General features: G+C 40.7%; 1 protein-coding gene across 3 annotated transcripts in view; it reads right to left on the bottom strand.

Annotated features, from left to right (window-relative positions):
• The window catches only part of LOC129721147 (orexin receptor type 2-like), a 372,491-nt gene that overhangs the window by 15,980 nt on the left and 333,221 nt on the right, over positions 1–23,290 (bottom strand). For all 3 annotated transcript variants that reach the window (XM_055673351.1, XM_055673352.1, XM_055673350.1), the window contains exons 9-10: positions 9,474–9,624; positions 7,497–7,609 (exon numbers count right to left, since the gene is read on the bottom strand). In XM_055673351.1, the coding sequence (XP_055529326.1) occupies positions 7,497–7,609; positions 9,474–9,624 (264 nt within the window). The remainder of the gene's footprint in view (positions 1–7,496; positions 7,610–9,473; positions 9,625–23,290) is intronic.

Here is a 23,290-nt window from a genome sequence, read left to right on the forward strand (position 1 = left end):
ACTCCACACTCTCGCTCGAAAGCTTGTGCTATATCACACTCTTCGGTCATCTCGTCCAGGTTTTTAAGCTGGAGAGTCACTTCAGGAGTGAGGGCTCGGATTTGAACCTCCTCGCCTAGCACTTCCTGGGCCGTCTTTTTATAGGCACAGCCCTTGCCCTCCGCCTCTTTGCGGAGTTCGAGGATCATCTCGCCGGTGCGTGACCGACGAATTGACCTGACATCCGCGCCGAGGTCTTTGAGCTTGGATTCGCCTCTCATGGCCTTCAAGACTTCAGCGTACTTAGACGCATCCGTCTTGAAAATGAGCGCACCCTTGCTCCGCCTACTCGCCCCTTGCGGCTTCTTATTGCGGTCGCCGCGCTTCGCGCGTCGTTCCCGCTTCTGCCGCTTTTTATTCACCACGGTTGTCCAATCCGTGGCTTCGCCGTTTGTCGGTTCCTTGCTCGGCTGGACTGACGGGCCAGTTTCCTGGCTGTCACCGAACAACCGCCTTCGTTGCATCCTGGGGGCCGATTCCCCCGGAGAGCCTCTCGCACGTTTGCCAGTCGGTTCAGTTGAACAGACTTCGGCAAACGATGCTGCAGCTGTTTGTGTGTATTTAGACACAGCTGCAGCACTCCCTTTTTTAGGCTGGTTAAGCCTTGCCTCTAGCGCGAGTGCCTTGCTTTCGGCATCGTTAGCCCGTTTAAGGGCTTGCGAAAGCTCGGACTTCGCGCTGCAAACGTTCATACGTAGCAACAGAAGACATTGCTTCAAATCTTTCGATATGTTGCTACGTTCGTCCGTGAACTTGAGTATTTCATCAAGTTGTACGGACACCGCCTCTACACTCGGGAACTTGTTCATGTGGCTTTCTACCGCAGAGAGTAGCATAGCCCCAGATATCTGTTCCCGCTCTTTGGCGGTTTTAGGTGTTTGCACCTTACCGCCAATCTTCGCTGTTCCGGTTGGTGCTGGCTTAGGCGTGGCCGCCTTTGCCCCAACTCGGAACTCCCCTGTCGGTGTCGCAAAAGGTGTACCAACCTGTGCGACGCCTTTACCGGCATTCGCCAGTCTCGGTGAAGACCGGGCGATGCCCCGCCTGGCAAACGGGTTTATTAACCCGTCCGCCCCTTCCGCTACCTTCGCCTCCTCATCGACTTCGAAAAAACTCATCTTTGTTAATAGGGTCCCCCTTCCAGCCGCTATCCTTGGTCATGGTGGAGTGGTCGCCTAAATGGTCCCATGGTGGCCTATGCCGGAGCAGTGAGGTCATGGCTAGTGAAGGTCGTCATAGCCCCTCATAAGCAACTATGACGCCTCCCGACCGCACAGTGGTCCAAGAGCAGCCAAAACTTAAAAAATCAAAGTGAACCAATCCGCAGAATTAAATTTTTTTATACTTTTTTAATCCTTTCGGGACATAAATCCAAAGTTTGAGTGTAATCCGTTGAGTTTTGATTTTTTTACAGTATTAAGAATGGACGAACATCGTGTTTTTTCGGGGATAATCACTGTATGCATTTCATAACTTGAGACCATCCTGTAGCTTAACAGGATGCACCTACATGAGTGATGTCTTCAGTAAATCTGTTCACATATGTCCAAGGAATATTTCTATTGATTCCAGGATCTTTTTAACAACTAGAGGTTTGTGTATTGTGTTAAATTGTTGTCTTATAAACATATTCCGGGTTAAATATGCCTCGAAACTATAGTTGCCCATGAGAGCCCGCTATCCAATAGGTTTCATTTGAAAGGGAAATTCATAAGCTTCAAAATGATGAAGGTTCGAGTTATCGAAAACTACCGATAAATTGATTTTCATCCAATTTATGAGAGCAAGAACATATTTTTTAACAAGTTATTCTGATTGCGTATCAGGTTCATGCGCTTCATTCAATCGTAGTAGTCAAGGAACACGTGCTTCACAAACGGCTGTTTCGAATATAAACAACATGGAAAACACAATATTTAAGTGTAGCCGCTGATTCATTTTCTTGTGCACACAATCGAGAATCCCAAATGGACAATGGTAAGTTTAAACAATCTTTTGAGTTACTCTTAGAAGTACCAACGTACGAACTCGAGTGGGTCTGCTACTTGATAGACCCAAGCCAGGTGAGCTCCGAAATAGGCGGTGGTTTAATATGCCCACAGCTCTACATAAGTTATTTATCCATGGTCACCAAATTAAAAAGAAATCTTTTCTTCCCGTGGAAAAGATGTTGGAAGAAGCCCAAGAATGGAGCAACAAACCCATCAAATCATACCGTAACAATTTTGCACGGAAAGACAGTCCAGAAAACACATACCGAGACAATTTTCCAGCACCTTAAACCAACTAAAAAGCATCATCTTGAGCTTCCTGAAGAAGTGAAGCAATTATTTAAGCATGAGGCAAAAGAAGAGACTGACGTAGATTCAGGAGTCGAGTCATCTGAGTCAGAAACTGATGAATCACAATCTGGCTCAGAACCAGATGATTAATCTAAAAATTTTCAGAATAATAATTTTCCTTTGTTTCAATTGTTTTCCTTTGTTGTAAATATTATTATTATACTGTAGAATAAAAAGACTAGTTTACCTTTTGAAGTTCGTTTAACGTGTAATGCTTGAAGTATAAAAACTTACTTGAATACACCCGTACAGGATTACATTTTTAATTTGATTAGAACCAGGAAAAAAGGGTCGCATGGCGGAGTTCGGTTTAGTTGAAATAAACTGAACAACGGGGTATGTCCAGGACTGGTCAGTAATTACCTAGACACATTATGTGGTAACAATTAACCTAACTTCATAATTCCGAATCATTTGAGTGGTCGTATGGTGAGTTTTGACCATTTTAGGGCAATTATAGGTATATTATGTAAATATTTTGGCACTATTTTGGTCATATCTCCAGAAAAAATAATACGATTTCAAATTACAAACAATAGAGTGTGAGAAGACTAAAATTCCGTTCGTTTGACGGTTGATGGAGCTAAATCGGTCAAGTGGTTACTGAAATATTGCGAAAAAAACATGAAAATAGACAAAAATAACAAATAATTTATCTATAAGAACCGGAAATATTACATATATGAAGTCTACTTTAATACGAAATTAAGTTTAAGGGTGTTAGAAAACCGTATTTCTTCAATTCCAATCGTTTAAAAATGAGTTTGAGGTTTTGACCGTGATTTGCTCTAGAGTGGACCACTGTGGACCGGCGTAAGTCAGGAAAGGGCATCTGATCCCACTCCTGCCTGATTCCCATCAGGCAATGACCGCGGAACGTACTGGAAGGCCTGCCAGGTTTTACGGGACGGAGACCCCTGCAGCCGTACCTACAACGACTGGTTTGTTGGGCCATCATCGTACCTCGAGACCAGCTAGGAGGAGCAGAACCGCGCCTGAGTACACCGAAAAAAGCGTCAGCATTGGTAGCGTGTTCTTGCGGAGGTGGAGGATTAAATTGCTTCTCTAGGCACAACATTTTATTGTGAAGTTGAACGATGAGGAACAGAGAGCGGTCGAAAGGAGCAGTATGGACAAGCTGTGGATCTACCATCTATGGACGAGATGATGAAAGCAGACAAAAACGAACGGCATTGCCGCCGAACTCTTCAAAGTCAGAAGCAAACTGTTGTATCGTGCTGCCCATCAGATTACATTGAGAGTGTGATCTGATGATCAGATCTGATGAAGAATTGCATTCGGACTGGTTGAAAGTTCTCATATGCCCGATCAGCAAAAAAGGCCACCGTCTGGACTGTAGCAATTATCGAGGCATAACTTGGCTCCATACCGTGTACAACATTCATTCCCGCATCCTGTTCCACAGACAAAGGCTGTTTCAGGAAGCCTTTGTTGGCGAATCCTCGATAAATTTCGAGAATTCAACTTGCAGACTCATCACCTGTTCAAAAACTTTAGGGTAGCGTACGATTAAGTCAAGAGAAATGAGTTATGGCGGAATATGCTCGAACATGGTTTCTAAACAAAATTGATTAGACTGATACGTGTCATACTGGCCGGTTCCATATCGGACGTTTTCATGACGTTAGATGGTTTGAAAAGGCACCATCATTACGAAGTCTCACTATTGAAAAATGCTATTTTTGGAAGGTATTAATGATAACAAATATTTTTAGGGTCAAAACGGTTTGTTAGATCGGTGTGACGTCTTCGGCAAAGTTGTAGATAATGATTTTGTCTCTCTGAAAAAATATACACTCTAAAAAAAAATATTAAGTTAAAAAAATATTCTAGTTATCAATTTTATACTTCCAAAAAAAGCCCCCCGAAAAAAATAATTAAAATTTTTTTTTCAAAAAATTATAATTTTTTTTCTTGATCCTCCATGATCGAATCGGTTGCATTGTTCAGGTAATCTTCTGTGGTTTTTATAAAAAGTAGATTTTAAAAAAATGAGGCTTTTTAGAAAATTTATTTTTAATTTTTCTTCTAATTTAAAAAAAAACGAATATTTTTTTTCAAAAAGACAAAATCTTTATCTACAACTTTGCCGAAGACGCACACCGATCAAACAAACCGGTTTGGCCCTAGAAATATTTGTAATCGTCAATACCTTCCCAAAATAGCATTCTTCAATAGCTTCTCAAAAATGAGTCGTGCTCCAAAAAATCTCAACCAATAGCACAAAATGACATCTTTTGCCTATAGAATCGTCTATGCAAAGTTTCAACCAAATCAAAAATGGTCGATTAAATTGGTTGCCCGTTTTTTTGTGGAATTGTTCCGCTGGTAGAAAGCGACGCAGCCCGTCGGATGAGGGGGTGTCGCAGTGCCATCTCTGCGAAAAACTGCGAATTACAATAAACTGAAGACTGCTAATCAACTGTACATCAGAGCACTTAGCAACTGTATTTTAACATGAAACCTATGGTTTCATTGAAACGGAAATATCACAAAAGCACAAAAAAACACATCGAAATTTTGTGTCTTCTACAAAGTTTCATAAAATTTAATTATCTACAACTTTGTTGAAAACCGCAAAGCCCTTGCGCGTAAGAGAAATAGTTGAACAAAATCGCAAACTAATTTAAGCATCCGAATTGAAACTTTTACTATACCGAGAAACTTTGTAGAAGTTCGGAAAACGATTGGTTAAACCCTGAGAGTACTAGTAACTCCGTTCTGATAGAGCCCAGTTTAACTTTTTGCAATTTGCTAGGAAACTACAATAGGAATTAATCAATTAGAAAGTTTCATTCATTAAACAGCTTTAACCGGAACCGTTTTTCCCGAAATACGTTACCCGTGAAAGTGCTAGTCTGGTTCATATTATTTCCGATGAGTTACACGTTATAGGATAATCGTATGCAGGTTAGGCAGGTACATATTAGATGCTACATAACTGAACGAACCAGAATTTCGATCCCTTGGGAACGTGACTCAGCAAATTGGCTTGTTGGTTTCCGGTAATGACGGCCAGTCAGGTTAACATTTAGTTTGTTTTGCGAGTGGTTGAGGGACTTCTGGTTTACAGTCCATTCGTCTTAAACTTATCGATCTGAAGTGATGTTTCATAACGACAATAGTATTCTACCATATCTGATATTATAATGATAAAATTTGTAGTAGAATACTTTTTAACCGTTTTTTTTAACTTTGCACTAGAACGGTATGTAGTAAATGGGCAATCCCGGAGCAGATAGGAATGCACCGGTAATAATTCAATCTTTCATGTTGACTCGTAAAGACATCAGCAGCTGGTACGGATTGTGGTTGTTGTAATTAAATAATTGCCTGATTTAACGATATGACTAGGAGACAAGAATATATCTGGCCACTCAATTTATTACACGTCCCCTCTAAAAGGGTTCAGCGAGCTCGCGTGACTATTTGAGCCTGTCATAATTCACTGTCCAATCACGTCGGTAGCATCAATCACTCGCAAACATAAACTCGCTCACAAATAGCTACCGAGTGTGCATGGGACATCCACTTCCTTCCGTTGCTGTCCTTGCTGCGATGACCCACCTGTCGGAGTGTTGTCGTCCTCTGTTGTGTAAATGGAATCGTATCGGACCTAAAATTTATTATCTAGGTAGAATTGCTGCGTGGGAGTCGGAAGTTTTAGGGCGCATTTCGATGGAGGATATCGAAAGCTTTAGAGATATCAGCACACACTCGAGCAAACGTCGGTGGATCATCTATGTTGAAGGAGATAGCTATCATCCGTGGTTTTGTTTGAGTACGGTTAGTCAGGATAATGCGCAAGTTATCCATCAAAGGTGCCATCAAACCAGTCTGTTGTGTAAAACTTTAGTGAGAAATTCGATTGGGTATTGTTTATTCAATAGGTAATCGAAATGTAACACAATAATAGCAAAATAGGCTCACGGAAATAGCAAAAGCATGGGAATAGGAACTCAAGAAAAAGATATTAAAAAATGGTATCATGGTACAAAAGAAAAAAGTGTAACTTAGACAAGAGAATGAAGGTATTAAATAGAAAAAAATTCTAGTAGAACTATTTTTATGGTTTGAAAATAAGAACCAGTAAACTTCGCTACGAAGGTCTTTCAAATTTAATGAAATCGCTGTCCGCTTGAAAAGTACCGTACATTTAAAAAAATCACGTATTTTATTTTTTGTTACAGCGGAATTCGTGTACTGTGGGGCTTCCTGTTGCTAATCGAAACGCGTGCACGAGGATTATTAAACATACGGCTGTTTCACCAGAGCAGACGCTTGCAGTCGAATGTGTAATCAATGGGGACGCATTATGATTGATGATGATTGCCGTCGATATCGTCGTAAATCCGGATTATGCGCCAATCTTCGCACCGAGAGCAAGCATCCTTGCGCTTCGCTCCGTACAATGGTAAATAATAATGATTTATTTCGCGTTTAACCATCCACAGAGGGAATTGCACTCACCCTTATTGAATGAAAGATGAATCATAATTATAATCTGGTGCGAGTGACTGGCATGTACCTACTTCACATTTCAACAGAATGTTGCGATTGCTCAGTTACAGCTGGATTGAGTTTTGAAAGATTAAACAATCCTTCCGTTAGTAGATGTTGTGAGGCGCAACGCGACAAACCACAAATCATTGTATTTTATAGAGTATCCAGAGGATCTGTTTTCGCGCCAAAGATGCAGCGTTGCCCAACTTGATTTGAAATTATCTCACGACTGGTAGAAATCACCACCCGGCGAAACATAGTAAATGAATTATTAATATTACATTTTCGCCTCGATGGAATGTCTGTTTGGGTCTTCTTCATTCAATGTACTTTTGAGAAATAAACGCTGTGACCAACTGATAAACGAATGTTTTCCAACATTTTGGTTTGCAAGCTACATCCAGTCTTTAAGTTCATGAATAACTATGTTCCCATCACCATAAGTCTATAGCTTAAATTGAATCCTCAATATCAAGTAATAAGTACTCTAAGACATGAGCTCTTTTTTATGATTATATCTCACATAACATAAAACCCTTTATTTGCCGAGATCTGACCCATTCGATCGTACATGCAAACATAGTTACTTACCACTCATGAAATTATAAATCACAGGATTGACAGCACTGTTGGCATAGCAGAGCCAGTGCGAGAACAGCGAGAGGACTGCGACGATGTCACTCTGGTTGATGTCGAATGTGTACCTGAAACGAAGAGGAGGGCATGAGAAAACTGTTGGTTCCGGAAATCCAAAATAAAGTTTTGGTGGAAGCTTGATAGGTAGATTTTAATTCTGGTATGAAATAGGTGTATTAACAGGCGGTATTATTGAAGCTAGCTTTTTTTCACAGAATAACAAATCAAGGACACCTGAACCGTGATAGCACCAAAGGGAAGAGTGAACTAAGCTATTCATATTTTCAGAGCTCCATGAACAACTTTTAGGAATCATTTATAAGTGTTATGATACTGACATAAATTATACGTTAACATGTACCCGCTATCAACCAGACTTTGAAAACGGCTAGACCCTTGTCGAATTTAGTATCAGAGTGAAAAGCAAAACTAAACATTATTGCGATTTTTCACTAAAATAATTAAATTCGTTCTAAGCCAGTATTTTGGACCATTTATCGTGGAAAGAGAACTTTTTGAAACACGATATAGTTAAATTGTTCCACAATACTCAGAATTAGCCAAACATCTGCTAACCGAAACTCTGTCTGTCAGGCGTCCTAAAAAGGATTATCTAATCCGGCAAAATGCTATTAGCCCGGTTGTTAGTAATCCGATGCCATAGCCATGGCGGTGAATTAAGTTGTGAAGTAGCTAGAGAAGGCCTATACAGGAAGTAGATGATAAGGACATTTCGCTCGTTGTCATCATTCATAGGGACTAATGCCCTAGTCCTAAATCCAAAAGGGGGATATTTTACTTGGGTAGAGGTACGTTTCGGGAGATAAATTGAATCGAGAGCTATCGGATAGCCGTTCCTTTGAGCTAGCAAACAGACAGGGTGAAGCGATAAAGCATCACCCAGAGCCAGCTGCTGAAATAATAGGACATAAACGGTTCGATCCTGTTGCGCCGGTAGCAACAGTGCTTTACCTATTTGGAAGGTTTGTTCGCAAGGATTTAATTGAGCTGGAATATGTATTTTCCGGTAAAGTTCCATAGGAAATTATTATGCCTGATTCAGTTTTAGTTTCGATTTATGGCGGCGGGGATATACTTTTTGCGAAGGTCAGAGTTTATGTTGTTTTGAACATTCGCAATGTTGCTGAAACTAATTTACATTGACACATTCCAAGAAAGGGCTTTATTTTTTATCAAGCTTCGTATATTCATATTTGAACGTTGAAACTCCTTGGCTTGTCGTATCTCGTATGCACATTGGTTACACCTGTGTCACAAGAGTATCGGAGCAATAACACCTGATGCCGTTGAAGCTTCTCATTATCGTTTCCTTCCACCCTTCGTCTAAATCTTCAAGCGTGTTGGAGGTTGACAGATTTGCATCGCGACCTCCAGCCGGGAGTTGAATAATGGCAATAATTTTCTTCCTGTTATCATGTGTATCATTCGGTGCATAGATATCATGTTCTGCTTGTCTAGTGTTTTGTATCGTGCACAGATTTGTTGGCAACAGCGGAATAAAAGGCGATTTCCTGGCGAGAGTGTTCTTTCATATAACAGTTCTTTTAAGCTCTTTAATAGCTCGCTACTTTCGTTTTGTTATGCATAGCGTTCACCTGCTATGAATAGGGTGTTATTCAACGTAAAAAAGCTTTTTGTATGACGATGCTTTATCTTTTTTTCTGATGAGGCTGGCGTTCAGGGACAGCTTTACACTCATAAAGCGCATACATACATATATTCGGTGTCTGATATTGTCTTTGTTCAGAATGATATCGAACAACCTTGCGCTTCCATCACATCATGTATGATGGAGCAGCTTGGTTGTTTGTCTTATTTCTCACAAAAAACACGCAACCGGATTGATTACAACTTCACTCATTTTTTCTTGTTTATATAGGAAGAAGGAAAAACAACGAAACAAGAACTTACCTAGCCACATTCAGCATATGCACCGGAAAGTAGCATCCGGCAAACATGATGACCACGGCCACCAGCATTTTGGCGGCTTTCCGTCGGGCCCGCAGCTGTCCCATAGTGCTGGTGTTGCCAACGCAGTTCAGCGTCGAACGTGTGCTGTGAACTGTGGAAGAAGGGAAAATCGGGTAAGATCAAGTTAACACGATTTGTTGACTCTGTGGAAGCGAATAAACACTGTCGTCTTATCCGCTGCTATGTCAACAGTATACTACGAACAAGAACAGTGCTTAAGGCTTAAGGAATTGTTCAAGGTGAAATTGATACTGTTGTGCAACGATGTTTATGTCAGATTCTCTCTGTTGCCTCATGGCACCCATGTAATTGTTAAATAAATTGTAAATCGTAGCAGCTGGTAGTTTGTGCGACCAAGTGTTACTCACAAACATGGAAGTGTTATTGATACACTAGCAAAGTGATAGATATCTTGATCAAAGCATGATATCAATGCAATGTTATAACATAATGGGTTTCAAATAAATTGATAATATTTGTCATACTGTCTATGAAATTGAATCGCACATATAGATATCAATTGAAGTTACAAATTTATGACAATTTTTTTATTGTTCTATGCGATGAATGTATCAGTTATACCAAAAGCAATATTATTAGTGTTGTGAACGTTTGAACTGCTTCATTAATTGGAACGGATATTTTGTTTTGTTTTGATTTGATATGATGACTCTATGAATGATCGATTCAATGGCTTCGAAGGCACTTTTGTTCTTTTTACATAACTGCCTTGACTGTCTTGACTAATCATTTAGTTGTAGGCGTATTTGTCAGTAAAAATCTCCAAAATCTATGTTTACGTAGGTATCATCATCTACATCAAAATACATATATACTGTTTGCCTACTCTAGTTATCTACATTGCAATAGAATAGGTCGGGTTTGATGTTTTTTAAACGCGTACCTGACCCGAACCCGTTTTTTTTTCGGTTGAAACCCGGACTCGAAACTATTTTTCGGTCAAACTCGAACCCGAAAATTTTATTTTTGGCAAACCCGAACCCGAAATTGTAAAAACCGAACCCAACCCGAACTCGAGATTCTTTTTGTGGGATCGATTTTTTATACCAATTTGAGTCTGCCCTAGAGCTTCGAACCTCGAATGGTATTATAATGTAGGTGATTTTTACAGTTGCATGATAAAAAGGAAACATTTTTAGTAACTTATAAACCTAGAAAAACAAAATATTTATGCTTAGGTTTTTTTTGTAAGGGAACTAGAATTACGTTGCCCATTGATGTGAACTTTTGTATTAAAATTAATTGAGCTTACTTGATCTAGTCGGGTTTCGGGTCGTCATCCGAACTCGAATATTTTTTTCACTAAACCTGAGCCCGACATGTACCCGACATGCTAGCAAGTAATTTTTGAATTAATAAGCGCAATATAAAATTCTAGCTCTGCTTTAATAATTTTGACGTGTAGTTCCCAATTGCCAGTACAACTGGTGACAACTAAAATTTCGGAATATTTTTTTCGAGGTTCTATAACTTCACAATAAACACGCTCAGAGAGGAATAAGTGTCCGTATATGAAGGTCTCTCTCTTTTCTTTATTTTGTAGTATTTTTTCAAAATGGCGCCGAAACAAAAAGGCATCAAATGGTGAGTTGACAACCTGAAATGAGCGTCAAACATAGCTTCGGCCCTCACAAGTTCCTATCTCACACCTCCACGAGTCATAAGATTCCACTAGACTGCCAGTTGAAACTTGGATACAACTGGTTGGTGTTGCCTGGGCAATGTTGTCATCCGACAATAGCTAAGTGAGTAGGTGCGACGCGATTATTGGCGCGTTAACCATATTCCGGCGGTAGAGGAAATGCTTCGCTAACCCGAGCGTCTGTTCACCAAGATGGTTCGGCTCAAAACAGCGTCTGATCTCCATGTTAGGAGCGGCTGATCAACGTCCTGGTGGCAGAGTGGGACTCTTAACAGAGCTGACACGATGGTCCCCCGGCGAGACAGGGGGTTGGGGAAGGCCCAACGAGCCGCCCCGGAAAACAACATGTCACAAACAACGTAAGAGATGATACGGATCGGAACAATCGGCATGGACCTAGGCAACGAAATAAGGTCTACGATTGGAAACTTGGGACATGGAACTGCAAATCGCTCTGCTTTCCAGGATGCGACAGGATAATATATGACGAGCTACATCCGCGCAACTTCGAAGTCGTAGCGCTCCAGGAACTTTGTTGGACAGGACAGAAGGTATGGAAAAGCGAGCACCGGGCGGCTACTTTCTACCAGAGTTGTGGTACAACCGGCGAGCTGGGAACCGGATCCTAGTACTGGGTAAGATGCGCCAACGCGTGATAGGGTGGCAGCCGATCAACGCAAGGATGTGCAAGTTGAGGATAAAGGGCCGGTTCTTCAACTACAGTATCATCAACGTGCACTGCCCACATGAAGGAAGACCCGACGACGAGAAGGAAGCGTTCTACGCGCAGCTGGAGCAGGTTTACGATAGCTGCCAGCGACGGGACGTGAAGATCGTTATTGGGGACTTGAATGCTAAGGTAGGACGGAAGGCTATGTACAGACCGGTAATCGGACCAGATAGCCTGCATGCCGTGTATAATGATAACGGCCAACGGTGTGTAAACTTTGCGGCCTCCCGTGGTATGGTAGTCCGAAGTACCTTCTTCTCCCGCAAAGGTATCCACAAATCCACCTGGAGATCATCCGACCAACAGACGGAGAACCAAATCGACCACGTTTTAATCGATGGCAGGTTTTTCTCCGACATCATCAACGTTCGCACCTACCGCAGTGCGAATATAGATTCGGACCACTACTTAGTAGCTGTGTGCATGCGCTCAAAACTATCGACGGTGTATAACACCCGCCGAAGTCGAACACCGCGACCAAATATTGAGCAACTGCGGGACGCCGAGGCTGCACAGGAATACGCGCAGCAGCTGGAGGCAGTGCTACCTACTGAAGAGCAACTTGGCGCAGCTACCCTTGAAGATGGCTGGAAAAGTATCCGATCCGCCATAGGTAGCACTGCAGTAGCGCTACTAGGTACAAGGCCCCGAATCATAGAAATGACTGGTTTGACGGCGAATGCAAACGGTTAGTCGAGGAGAAGAATGCAGCACGGGCGAGAATGCTGCAACACCGTACGAGAGCGAACGTGGAACGATACCGACAGGCACGGAACAGCTAGAACTCAGTCCTCCGAAGAAAGAAGCGCCAGAAAGAGGACCGAGATCGCGTAGCGATGGAAGAGCTGTATCAAGCTAACGACACTCGGAAGTTCTACGAGAAGCTGAACAGCTCCCGCTAAGGCTTTGTGCCGCAAGCCGATATGTGCAGGAGCTTGGACGGCAACCTCCTTACAGACGAGTGTGAGGTGATCGAAAGGTGGAGGCAGCACTTCGACGAGCATCTTAATGGCGATGCAGTAGAGCGCGAGGACGGTATGGCAATTGATCTTGGTGCCCGAGCAGGAGAGTTCCAGCCCCCGATCTTCTGGAGGTGGAGGAGGAGATTGGTTGGCTGCAAAACAATAAAACTGCTGGAGTGGACCAACTTCCCAGTGAGCTATTGAAATACGGTGGAGAAACACTGGCTAGAGCCGTGCACTGGGTCATTGTCAAGGCTTGGGAGGAAGAACGAGTACCGGAGGAGTGGATGGAGGGTATTGTGTGTCCCATCTACAAAAAGGGCGACAAACTGGAATGCTGCAATTACCGGGCAATTACTCTGTTGAACGCCGCCTACAAGTTACTCTCCGAAATACTTTGCCGTCGACTATCACCATTTGCGAAACAGTTCGTGGGGCACTACCAGGAGGAATTTATGGGTGTCGGCGCCACCACGGATCAGATATTCGCGGTTCGGCAGGTTATGCAGAAATGCCGCGAATATAACGTGCCCACACATCATTTGTTCATCGATTTTAAATCGCCGTACGACACTATCGATCGGGACAAGCTATGGCAAATTATGCACGACTACGGATTTCCGGACAAACTGACGCGGTTGGTCAAAGCGACGATGGACCGAGTGATGTGTGTAGTTCGAGTTTCGGGGGCACTCTCGAGCCCCTTCGAAACCCGAAGAGGTCTAAGGCAAGGTGATGGTCTCGCGTGTCTACTGTTTAACATTGCCCTAGATGGTGTCATTAGAAGAGCGGGGATTAACACGAGTGGCACGATATTCCAAAAGTCGGTTCAACTGTTTGGTTTCGCCGACGATATTGACATTGTGGCTCGGACCTTTGTGAAGACGGCAGATACGTACATCGGACTAAAGGCTGGAGCCAAATGGATTGGACTGGTCATCAATGCATCGAAGACGAAGTACATGAAAGGAAGGGGTTCACGAGAGGACAGTGCTAACCTCCCATCTCGAGTTCAAATTGGTGGTGATGAAATCGAGGTGGTTGATGAGTTTGTGTATCTGGGCTCACTGGTAACTGTCGACAACGATACCAGCAGAGAAATTCAACGGCGCATTACGGCAGGAAATCGTGCATACTTTGGTCTCTGGAGGACGCTCCGATCGAGTAGAATTCGTCGCCGCACCAAGTTAACCATCTACAAGACGCTGATCAGCCCGGTAGTCCTCTACGGGCATGAGACATGGACTATGCTTGTGGAGGACCAACGCGCCCTTGCGGTCTTTGAGCGGAAGGTGTTGCGTACCATCTTCGGTGGACTGCAGATGGAAAACGGAGTGTGGGGAAGGCGAATGAACCACGAACTGCAGGAGCTGCTTGGGGAGCCATCTATCGTCTACACCGCTAAGATAGGCAGGTTGCGGTGGGCTGGGCATGTTGTAAGGATGTCAGACGACAGCCCGGTAAAGATGGTTCTAGAAACCAATCCGTCAGGGACGAGACGGAGAGGTGCACAGCGGGCAAGGTGGATCGATCAGGTGGAAGACGACCTGCGGACCCTACGCAGACTACAGAGCTGGCGAACTGCAGTCATGGACCGAGTGGAATGGAGACGACTCTTACGTACAGCAAAGGCCACACCACGGCTTGGGACTGTTTGGTAAGGTAAGTAAGGCGCCGAAACAAGAATCACGGCATAAGCGCATTGTACAGTTCTGACTAGACTGCATAAAAATCGTGGCGAAAAGTTCACGGTGAACCATTTTAAAAGCTGAAATCTTCCGGTTTCGACTGTTTAAAATTTTCTGCAAACCTCTACATGATATTTTTTTACATTTTTGGTCTGAGTGTCTTTGTAGAAGCTACTTTTTGTGTCTTCAACAAAGTTGTGTATTTCAATGATGTTCAAATACAGGGTATTGTGTTAGGTAGCTCACTTAAAATCCTATTTTATTAAAAAAATCCTTCTACGCATATGATCAAAATTTACCTACTGCAGAGTTATTCACTTACTCCAGTATTTCGGTTAGCTCAATTCTGTTGGTTTTCTTGGAAAGCTGAGAAAATTTCGTAATCAACGTCCTTTTAGAGAGAATAAGAAACACGTAGAAAGAAATAAATGTGAAATCAAATGTTTTTTGAGCACTAAACTACAATTTTCTCTCTGAAATGCGTGATAAACATGGGTTTCGCTGCATTAAACATTGGATTTTACTCTATAAGTTGTTTTTTGACACCAAGCATCTAACTCTTTTTTTATGATATGTGAAAAAAAAAGTCTAACTCTTTTCGTTTAGCTCCTATTTAACTTTAAAAGCAATAATCTGCGCCTTCATTTAGTGTTGTTAAATACACAATTTATTGCTCTATTGCAGTAGGGTGAATGCACCGGTTTTGGCCATAGTATATTATTAACGAGAGATATTTGTCCTTCTTCCTTCGAAAAATATGAAATTAAATCAATTCAACGGGGAAACGGATGAATTCGACTATATTCTTCACTAACGTTGAGGTTGAATATTTGAATAATGTTATTTTGTTTACATGTTTTCCAACCAAAAAACTTCTCTAGGCTCTTATTTCGGTCATAGCATTTCTAAATTGGCCACTATTGGCTCCTATTGGCTCCTATTTCGGCCAATTCGCGAAAAAGTTTAATTCACACGAATTTATTTGAAAATTTGACTTTATTTGACTTAGATAAATTTTATCAGCAGAAAATCCTCGTTGTTGAACTAGCCAAAGCGCCAGTATATCTGTTAATCTAACCAAATAATAATATTATATTCACACATAGCTAGCATTGCAAGTACTTCGAGTTAGAGAGTTGGTCTGAGGTGTCTGCGTGAACATGAAGATGCCGAGTCTTCGTTTTAGTGTCTCCAGCATGGTGTATCATTTTCATTCAGTTTATGATGGGAATTGTAATCTAACAAATAGATGAAAAAAATCAAATTTTAATTCCAGCATTTTTTATAAACCCGTATAGCTGTGTCATGTTCTGGAGATCACCGCTTCCCAGAGTGTCTCTAACGGGTACGTTTGGTTGTTTTCCTCGGGCCCGAAGGTAATCTATAAGCTCGGACCTAACACCACAGTATTCGGTACACGACCAAACAACATGCTCGATGTCATGGTAGCCATCGCCACAAACGCAGTGATTACTGTCTACAAGCCATATACGAAAGAGATGCGTGTTTAACGTGTAGTGATTGGACATAAGTCTGGACATCACGCGGATGAAGTCCCGACCTACATCCAACCCCTTGAAACATGCTTTCGTCGATACCTTAAGAAAAATGGAATGCAGCCACCGTCCCAGTTCATCTGAGTTCCATGATAATTGCCAACTGTTGAGTGTTCTCTGACGCAAAATGCTATAAAATTCATCATAAGCAATTGGTCTTACATAAATATCGCCATCAATAGCACCCACCTTAGCTAAAGCGTCAGCCTTTTCATTGCCCGGAATGGAACAATGAGAAGGGACCCACGCTAAGGTAACCCCTTTTTTATCTGTTAAAGCATTTAAAGAGAGTACTGAATAGCAGCGAGTTCTGCGACGTACACGGAAGCAGGAGCATCGAGTTTGTAGGAGGCGGTAAAATTTTCGTGGAAAACATCGAAGCCAGTGGACTCATCTAGATTAGATCCGTCAGTGAAAAACCTTTTATCACAACTAACATGTTTGAACTTATTGGAAAAAATCTTAGGGATCTCTTGCGGCCGCATTTGATCCGGGATACCAATAATGTCTTCTTTCATGGTGGTGTCGAAGAATATACCATTATTAGAAGTATCTAAAAGTGCGACATTGGAGGAAACGTATGAAGAAGGGTTAATATCTTGAGCCATATAGTCAAAATATAAAGTCATAAATCTGGATTGAGATTGAAGGTCGACCAACCTCTCGAAGTTTTCAATTACTAATGGGTTCATAACCGTGCATCGAACTAGCAACCGGTAAGAGAGATTCCAAAAGCGATGTTTCAACGGAAGAATACCCGCTAGCACTTCAAGACTCATCGTATGGGTCGACTGCATGCAGTCTAAGGCAATACGCAAACAACCATATTGTATTCGCTCCAGTTTGATCAAATGTGTGTTTGCTGCGGAGCGGAAGCAGAAACACCCGTACTCAATTACAGACAATATCGTTGTTTGGTAAAGCCTTAGAAGGTCTCCTGGGTTCCGGTAATCGTGCGAAGAAAATTAATCCTCTGTTGGCATTTTCGTGTTAGATACCTAATATGACAAGCCCAGGTGCATTTAGAGTCGAACCAGACCCCGAGATATTTAGCAACTAACACCTGAGAGATCGTTTTACCCGTTAGTAGGAGCTGCAGCTGAGCTGGGTTATGCTTCCTAGAAAAAACGACCAGCTCAGTTTTCTCCGGAGAGAATTCGATACCCAGCTTAAGAGCCCATTCAGACAAATTGTCTAAGGTATCTTGCAATGGTCCTTGCAGATCGCCAGCCTCGCTACCAGTAATGGATACAACGCTATCGTCTGCAAGTTGCCTTAGCGTGCATGAATTTGCAAGACATTCATCGATGTCATTGACGTAAAAATTATATAAGAGAAGACTTAAACATGAGCCCTGGGGAAGGCCCATGTAACTAATTCGGGAAGTTGTCGAATCGCCATGGGAGAAATACATATGCTTTTCTGACAACAAATTGAGCAAAAAGTTATTCAAATTTGGTGAAAGTCCCTTCTTCTACAGAGACAGAGTCAAAAGCCCCCTTAATATCCAAGAACGCAGAAGCCATTTGCTCTTTTCGAGCAAATGCGAGTTGAATTTCAGTAGAAAGCAACGCTAGGCAATCGTTCGTCCCTTTGCCCCGGCGAAAGCCAAATTGAGTATCTGAAAGTAAACCGTTTGTTTCGACCCATTTGTCTAACCGTAAGAGGATCATTTTCTCCATTAATTTCCGGAGGCAAGAGAGCATCGCAATCGGCCTATATGAATTGTGATCAGAGGCAGGTTTCCCGGGTTTCCGAATAGCAATAACTTTCACCTCCCTCCTTTTTACATGTTTTTCGTGTTGTTTTACCAGTTTGAAAAAGGAAATTCAATTTCCAACAGCAAAAAAAAGGTGAAGGAAAGAGAAATTTTCTTGAAACATTTTGAAAACGGTTATACTGGCGGATGTGCTTACGAAGAGCAATTTCAATATAAATTACATCAAATATCGTTAAAATTAAAATGCATAATTTTTATGACAATTATGGATTTCGAAATGTACAAAAATCATTCTTCCGAAAAATTCGGAAATAATTTGTACTAGATTTTGGGTGCATATTTTTCAAGTCTAGAATCGATTTTTTACAAACCCGTCAACAGATAACATTTTAGTAAAAATTACACTGGTCGACAAAATAAAAAAAGGTCACTCGAAAAGCTCAAACCGGAAAAATGAGAGATAGCTATTCAACCATTCCTATGAATGTTGGTGCCCCTAGCCATTATCAAAACGCGACAAAAGCTCCCACCCACTCCAACGCGAACGTTAATCATTTACCACCTTTCACTGTTGAATCGATGGAGACGCAAGTACATTGTTCTAGGGAACGAGCTTGGGGGAAAATTTCAATCTAGAGCCCGATAGAAATATTCTAGCGAAAAACTTTCTTCTACAAAATAGTGCAATGTGATGGATCGCACATTTTCCTGTGATCACATTATTTCCCCCTTGTAGAAGACTGAACCACTGCGACCATTTTTTGATATATTATGGTATGCTTCAACTTACTCTAAGTGCGTACGAGCAGGTACATCACTGTTTGGCGAGTTGATGTCCTTGCTGCATTGCACATTTATCCCAGTTGGGCAACGCACTTCGTATGAAGTTTATTACCTCACCGGGACTTTCCCTCCAAATTTCGTTAGGTTCTATGTGTCCCTTACCGAAGATACGCAATCTGCTATGTATTAATACTCGGCATTCGCAGAGTATGTTTTGAAGTTCCGTTTCAATGCCACAAAGGCGACATTTATCATCATCAAGTTTTTTCTTGAGACTCGGACTTGCTCGGACAGTGCACTGTAATAAGACCTCAAAATGGCCTCAGGTCTTTCTTATTTAACCTGAGCAGCACGAGGCTTTTCTCGCGATTTAGCTCTATGAAACTTTTCGTTTGTCGTAATCCGCTTATGTGATCACATATTAGAGTGGTTTCGATGAAATTTAGCATCTAACTTTCTTATCTTTGCAGATATAGTTAAACGATGTTGTAGCCCCGTCAATTTCGCGCGAGTTTGTAGAAAAAAGTTTTTTTTATCTTTCAGAACAACCAATTCAGAGTTATTTTACTGAATCACAAGAAGGAAACTGCGGGTGCGGCTCTGAAGCTCAAACTGGAAAATTTGAAATATTGCACCGTACTGCAGCTTCGAACACTTAAGCTATGATATAAATTCTTGCGCAAACAAAAATCAACAAAAAATGAATTTTTTCATCGATGTTAAAAGTATAGCATATTTGTTATTCTGTTTTTGTTGCAATTAGGTGCTATTTACATAGATTTAAACATGTTTGGTATATAAAAACAACGAGAATTCAGAATTCAGCTTTGATCAAATTCCGAACACTTCAACGTAATCGTTAAAAGATAGGAAACCAACCAAATAGTGACTGCCACTTTTTTCAACGCCTGTTGATTCCCTGGAAATAACTCTACAGTGAAGAGCTATGCATCACTGAATGAAGGACATTCCAGGGAACAAAATGGTATATATCATTCCTTTTATTACACTAGCTATAAAAATTTGATTTTTATTCTAAAGTATTCGAAGCGTGAATCAAAACGGTAGCTGTTTACCAATTCCTGTGAGTTTTGGTGCCCCTAACCATCGCAAAAACGCGTCAAAAGCTCACACCTACTCCAACGCGAACGTTAATCGTGCGCCTCCTTTCACTGTTGAATCGATGGAGACGCAAGTACATTGTTCTAGGGAACGAGCTTAGGGGGAAATTTCAATCTAGACTTCATAGCATTATTCCAGAGAAAAACTTTCTTCTACAAAATTGTGCAATATGATGGAACGCACATGTTGTAGCCTTGTGCAAGGATTTAGAGCTGTTTTACTAAATTACAAGAAGAAAACTACGGGTGTGCTCCCAAAGCTCAAGTCGGAAAAAAAATGAAAGATTATAGCTATTCAACCATTTCTGTGAATTTTAGTGTCCCTAGTCATTATAAATCGCGACACAAGGTAAATCATGATAAGGTGAAAATAATCTTTTTTCTCTATCTGTTTTGTTACACGTTCTTCGAAAAATTTAACTTAAGAAAGTGTGAAGATATGTTTTGAACTTCACAAGTGTACAGTTGGCGAGTTTGGATGAAGGATACGCTCATTATACGGATTAGGAAGTACTCGGCCTAAAAAGTTCTAAAAATTCAATGGAGTTTTTTAAAATGTTGCTGCTGGGCTGCGGTTCTTTGAACGAAATTCCTGCGAACTGGAGTAGACGAAAGGATTATAATGAAGCAAAAAAGAAATGCAGTGTTCTAACGGTGATAAACGATACAGTGCAGCGAGCACTCGGGACAACAGGCGACTGCAATGGTTTTGGTCGAAGGTCCGATGAAGAAAAGAGAAATGCACTACTGACGGTTGCAAAAAACCGTAAAAAGCAAAACGATTAATCGAAAAAAAGTTACTTATTACTCAAGTTCATAATTTATGATTAAATTTCATCTGACTGAATACAAATGAATTTTGTTAAATTTGAAAAAGTGAATTTTTTTCATCGCAGTAAATCACGAATAACTTTGTTGGGGTTGAAGATAACCTTATTCTATCTTCGGCTAAGTTATTCTGCATAAAATTTACCATTTTTTAACGGTATTGAATCTTATATGACTCAATGTACGGTACCCACTTTAAACAATTGAATTTTGAAATGTTGAATGAATAATAAATCGGTAATTTAAAAAATTATAATTCAAGCTGGGGACCCTGAACTGATCTGAAGAAAATCTAACTCGTTGTTTAAACCCTCAATAATCCGTTGGAACAGAGAACTCCATTGAAATTTGAAGTGCTAAAAAAATGAAAAAACGGTCTTGTTTTCAAAAATCGAACTTGTGCACCCTCTAAACAGCATTTCCCAAACTTGTCGAATTTTGGTGCATGTTTTCAGAGACTTTATGAGTTTTCTCGTAAACATAACGTTGAAGCGACGAACCCGGCGAGTAATAACTATGCGACACTTTAACGTAAATTGACGTGTTTTGATAATGGCTCGGGGAAATAAAATTCACAGAAAAGGATAAAATTATTATTTCTTTCTAGGACAGCTAAATCGAGCTTTATGGCAGCACTATTTTTCGCTTTTGTCGACCAGTGTTATAGCGTTTCAACTATTCCTGCGAATTTTAGTACCCCTGACCACCAATATATTTTCAAAGACTTAAATGAGTTTTCTCTTAAATATAACATTGAAACGACGAACCCGGCGAGCACGTAAAAAACACGGAAAAAAAACAAAATCTGTGTGAATTAAAATGAAAATTTGGGATACATGTTGGGATTTATTGATTCATGTCTATTTGAATTTTACAGAAGGCAGACAGGCAGTTGTACAGAAATTCTGTAAATATGAACTTCTTTTTTCAAAACAGATTGATTTTATGGTCTGGAATTTAAGGCAGCAAAAATAAAACTGTATCGACCGCCAAAGAAACTCCGATACATTTACCAGGAATAATGATGATAGTGGAGTCCAAATAAACATGGAAATCGTTTCTCATTTCAGGGTTTTAAAGGTAGGTGCCACCTTTAAAGTCAAAATATCAAATCTTTTTTATTGATAGTTTCACGAACAACTGAATGTGACCAATGTTTAAGTTTCACGAAGAATTGAATGTAAAAAGTGTCTTAACAGAACTGTGATTGTTTGAATAATTACTATTAAAACTTCAGAAAATATTCCTTTTATTTTAACAACAAGGATTTTTTTTTTGTTTTTTGCATCGGCATAACAAACACAGTTTGCGAAAAAATTAGATATATATTCACTTTAAAGTATGTCGCATGCATTGAAGTTATGCACTTTCATGCTTTGAATTATTATCAGAATCTGCAATGTAAATTTACTGCTTGGGATTTAATCACGTTGTTTTTTTAAACCAGAATTTTCCAGACTTCGGATGCATTACCTGGACCATTACCTAGTCCGGATGGCTCCTTTCTGGTTCGGTACAAGAAAAAAAAAATCGGATTCTAAAGGTTTCGGTCAGAACCTGCTCGTCCTAAACGGTTTTTTTCTGACTTGAGGGTCCTGTTCGGACGTTTAATGGCATAAGTAACCCCGTTAACAAAGCTGTCGGAAAATGCTGTATAACACGATTATGAAGAGAATAATTTTTAAACCGGTTGGGTAAACTTTTCTGTCAAATTCTTTAAATACGATGAATGTAAAACGTGTTAAATTGCTTCAAAGCAATTGAGTTGAGGCCCAAAATCCTAGTGTTATCATTGCCTTTATTATTAACGAAGAAAAAAACACTCTACACTGGTGCAATAATGTTATCGAAAAACAGCGAGAATTGACACAACAATATCAACGCTTCGGTTTTCACGAACAGCAAAATACGGATCATGATAACGAAATTAAATTTTTGCAAAGGTTTCAATGTCTATAATTACGCACCTCGATTTTCCGCACAGCAGCGGAGAATTGCTTGTCACTTCGCTTTGGCTTCATATACTGCTTTGATGTTTTTGGGTCGAACTTTGCCTGAAGCACTTAGGCTGCAGGCAAAATTAGATCAGGCTTATTTGACAGTAAATTATTAATTATATGTGTCAGTGTCAGTGAAAGCATCCGGGGAGTGTTGTTCTATTTCGAGAATTTTTTTAAGTCGTTTGAAACCGACAGCGCTGCAGGCTTCCCTTAAGCTCTTTTCAATGATTAACGAGCAGATGATCTTAGGCTTTGTTTTTCGGTTTAATCCACACCTGGCATCCCAAAATGAATTGTTCTACCGCTGTGGGATTGGATTTCTTTTGAACATCACATTTAAATATTGTTTCCAACGCTTGAAATCTTACGGAAACCCTGATTTGTTATGCTTCATCATCGATATTGTAACATACGTGGTTCTTGAATCACGGCGGAAATCATAGCAATATTTCTTCGATATAATGTAATGATTATTCGTAACTTGAACCTAACTGAAGATAACATTATGGTAGCAAATTTATGTTACATAAAAATAACTTTGTAACATTAGGCTTCATTTGTGTTGACTGGAATCTATGTATGCTTTCAAATTGTATATTTAAGGTGCTTTTAGTATTTAACCGCCGAGCTACCTATTCGGCTGTTTTTAAATTATAACAGTTCATAAAATTCTTGTTTGTAATTTGAAATAACAAATTTCAGTTTT

The sequence above is a fragment of the Wyeomyia smithii genome, chromosome 2 (genome assembly GCF_029784165.1).
Source record: "Wyeomyia smithii strain HCP4-BCI-WySm-NY-G18 chromosome 2, ASM2978416v1, whole genome shotgun sequence".
Classification (NCBI taxonomy): Eukaryota; Metazoa; Arthropoda; class Insecta; order Diptera; family Culicidae; genus Wyeomyia; species Wyeomyia smithii.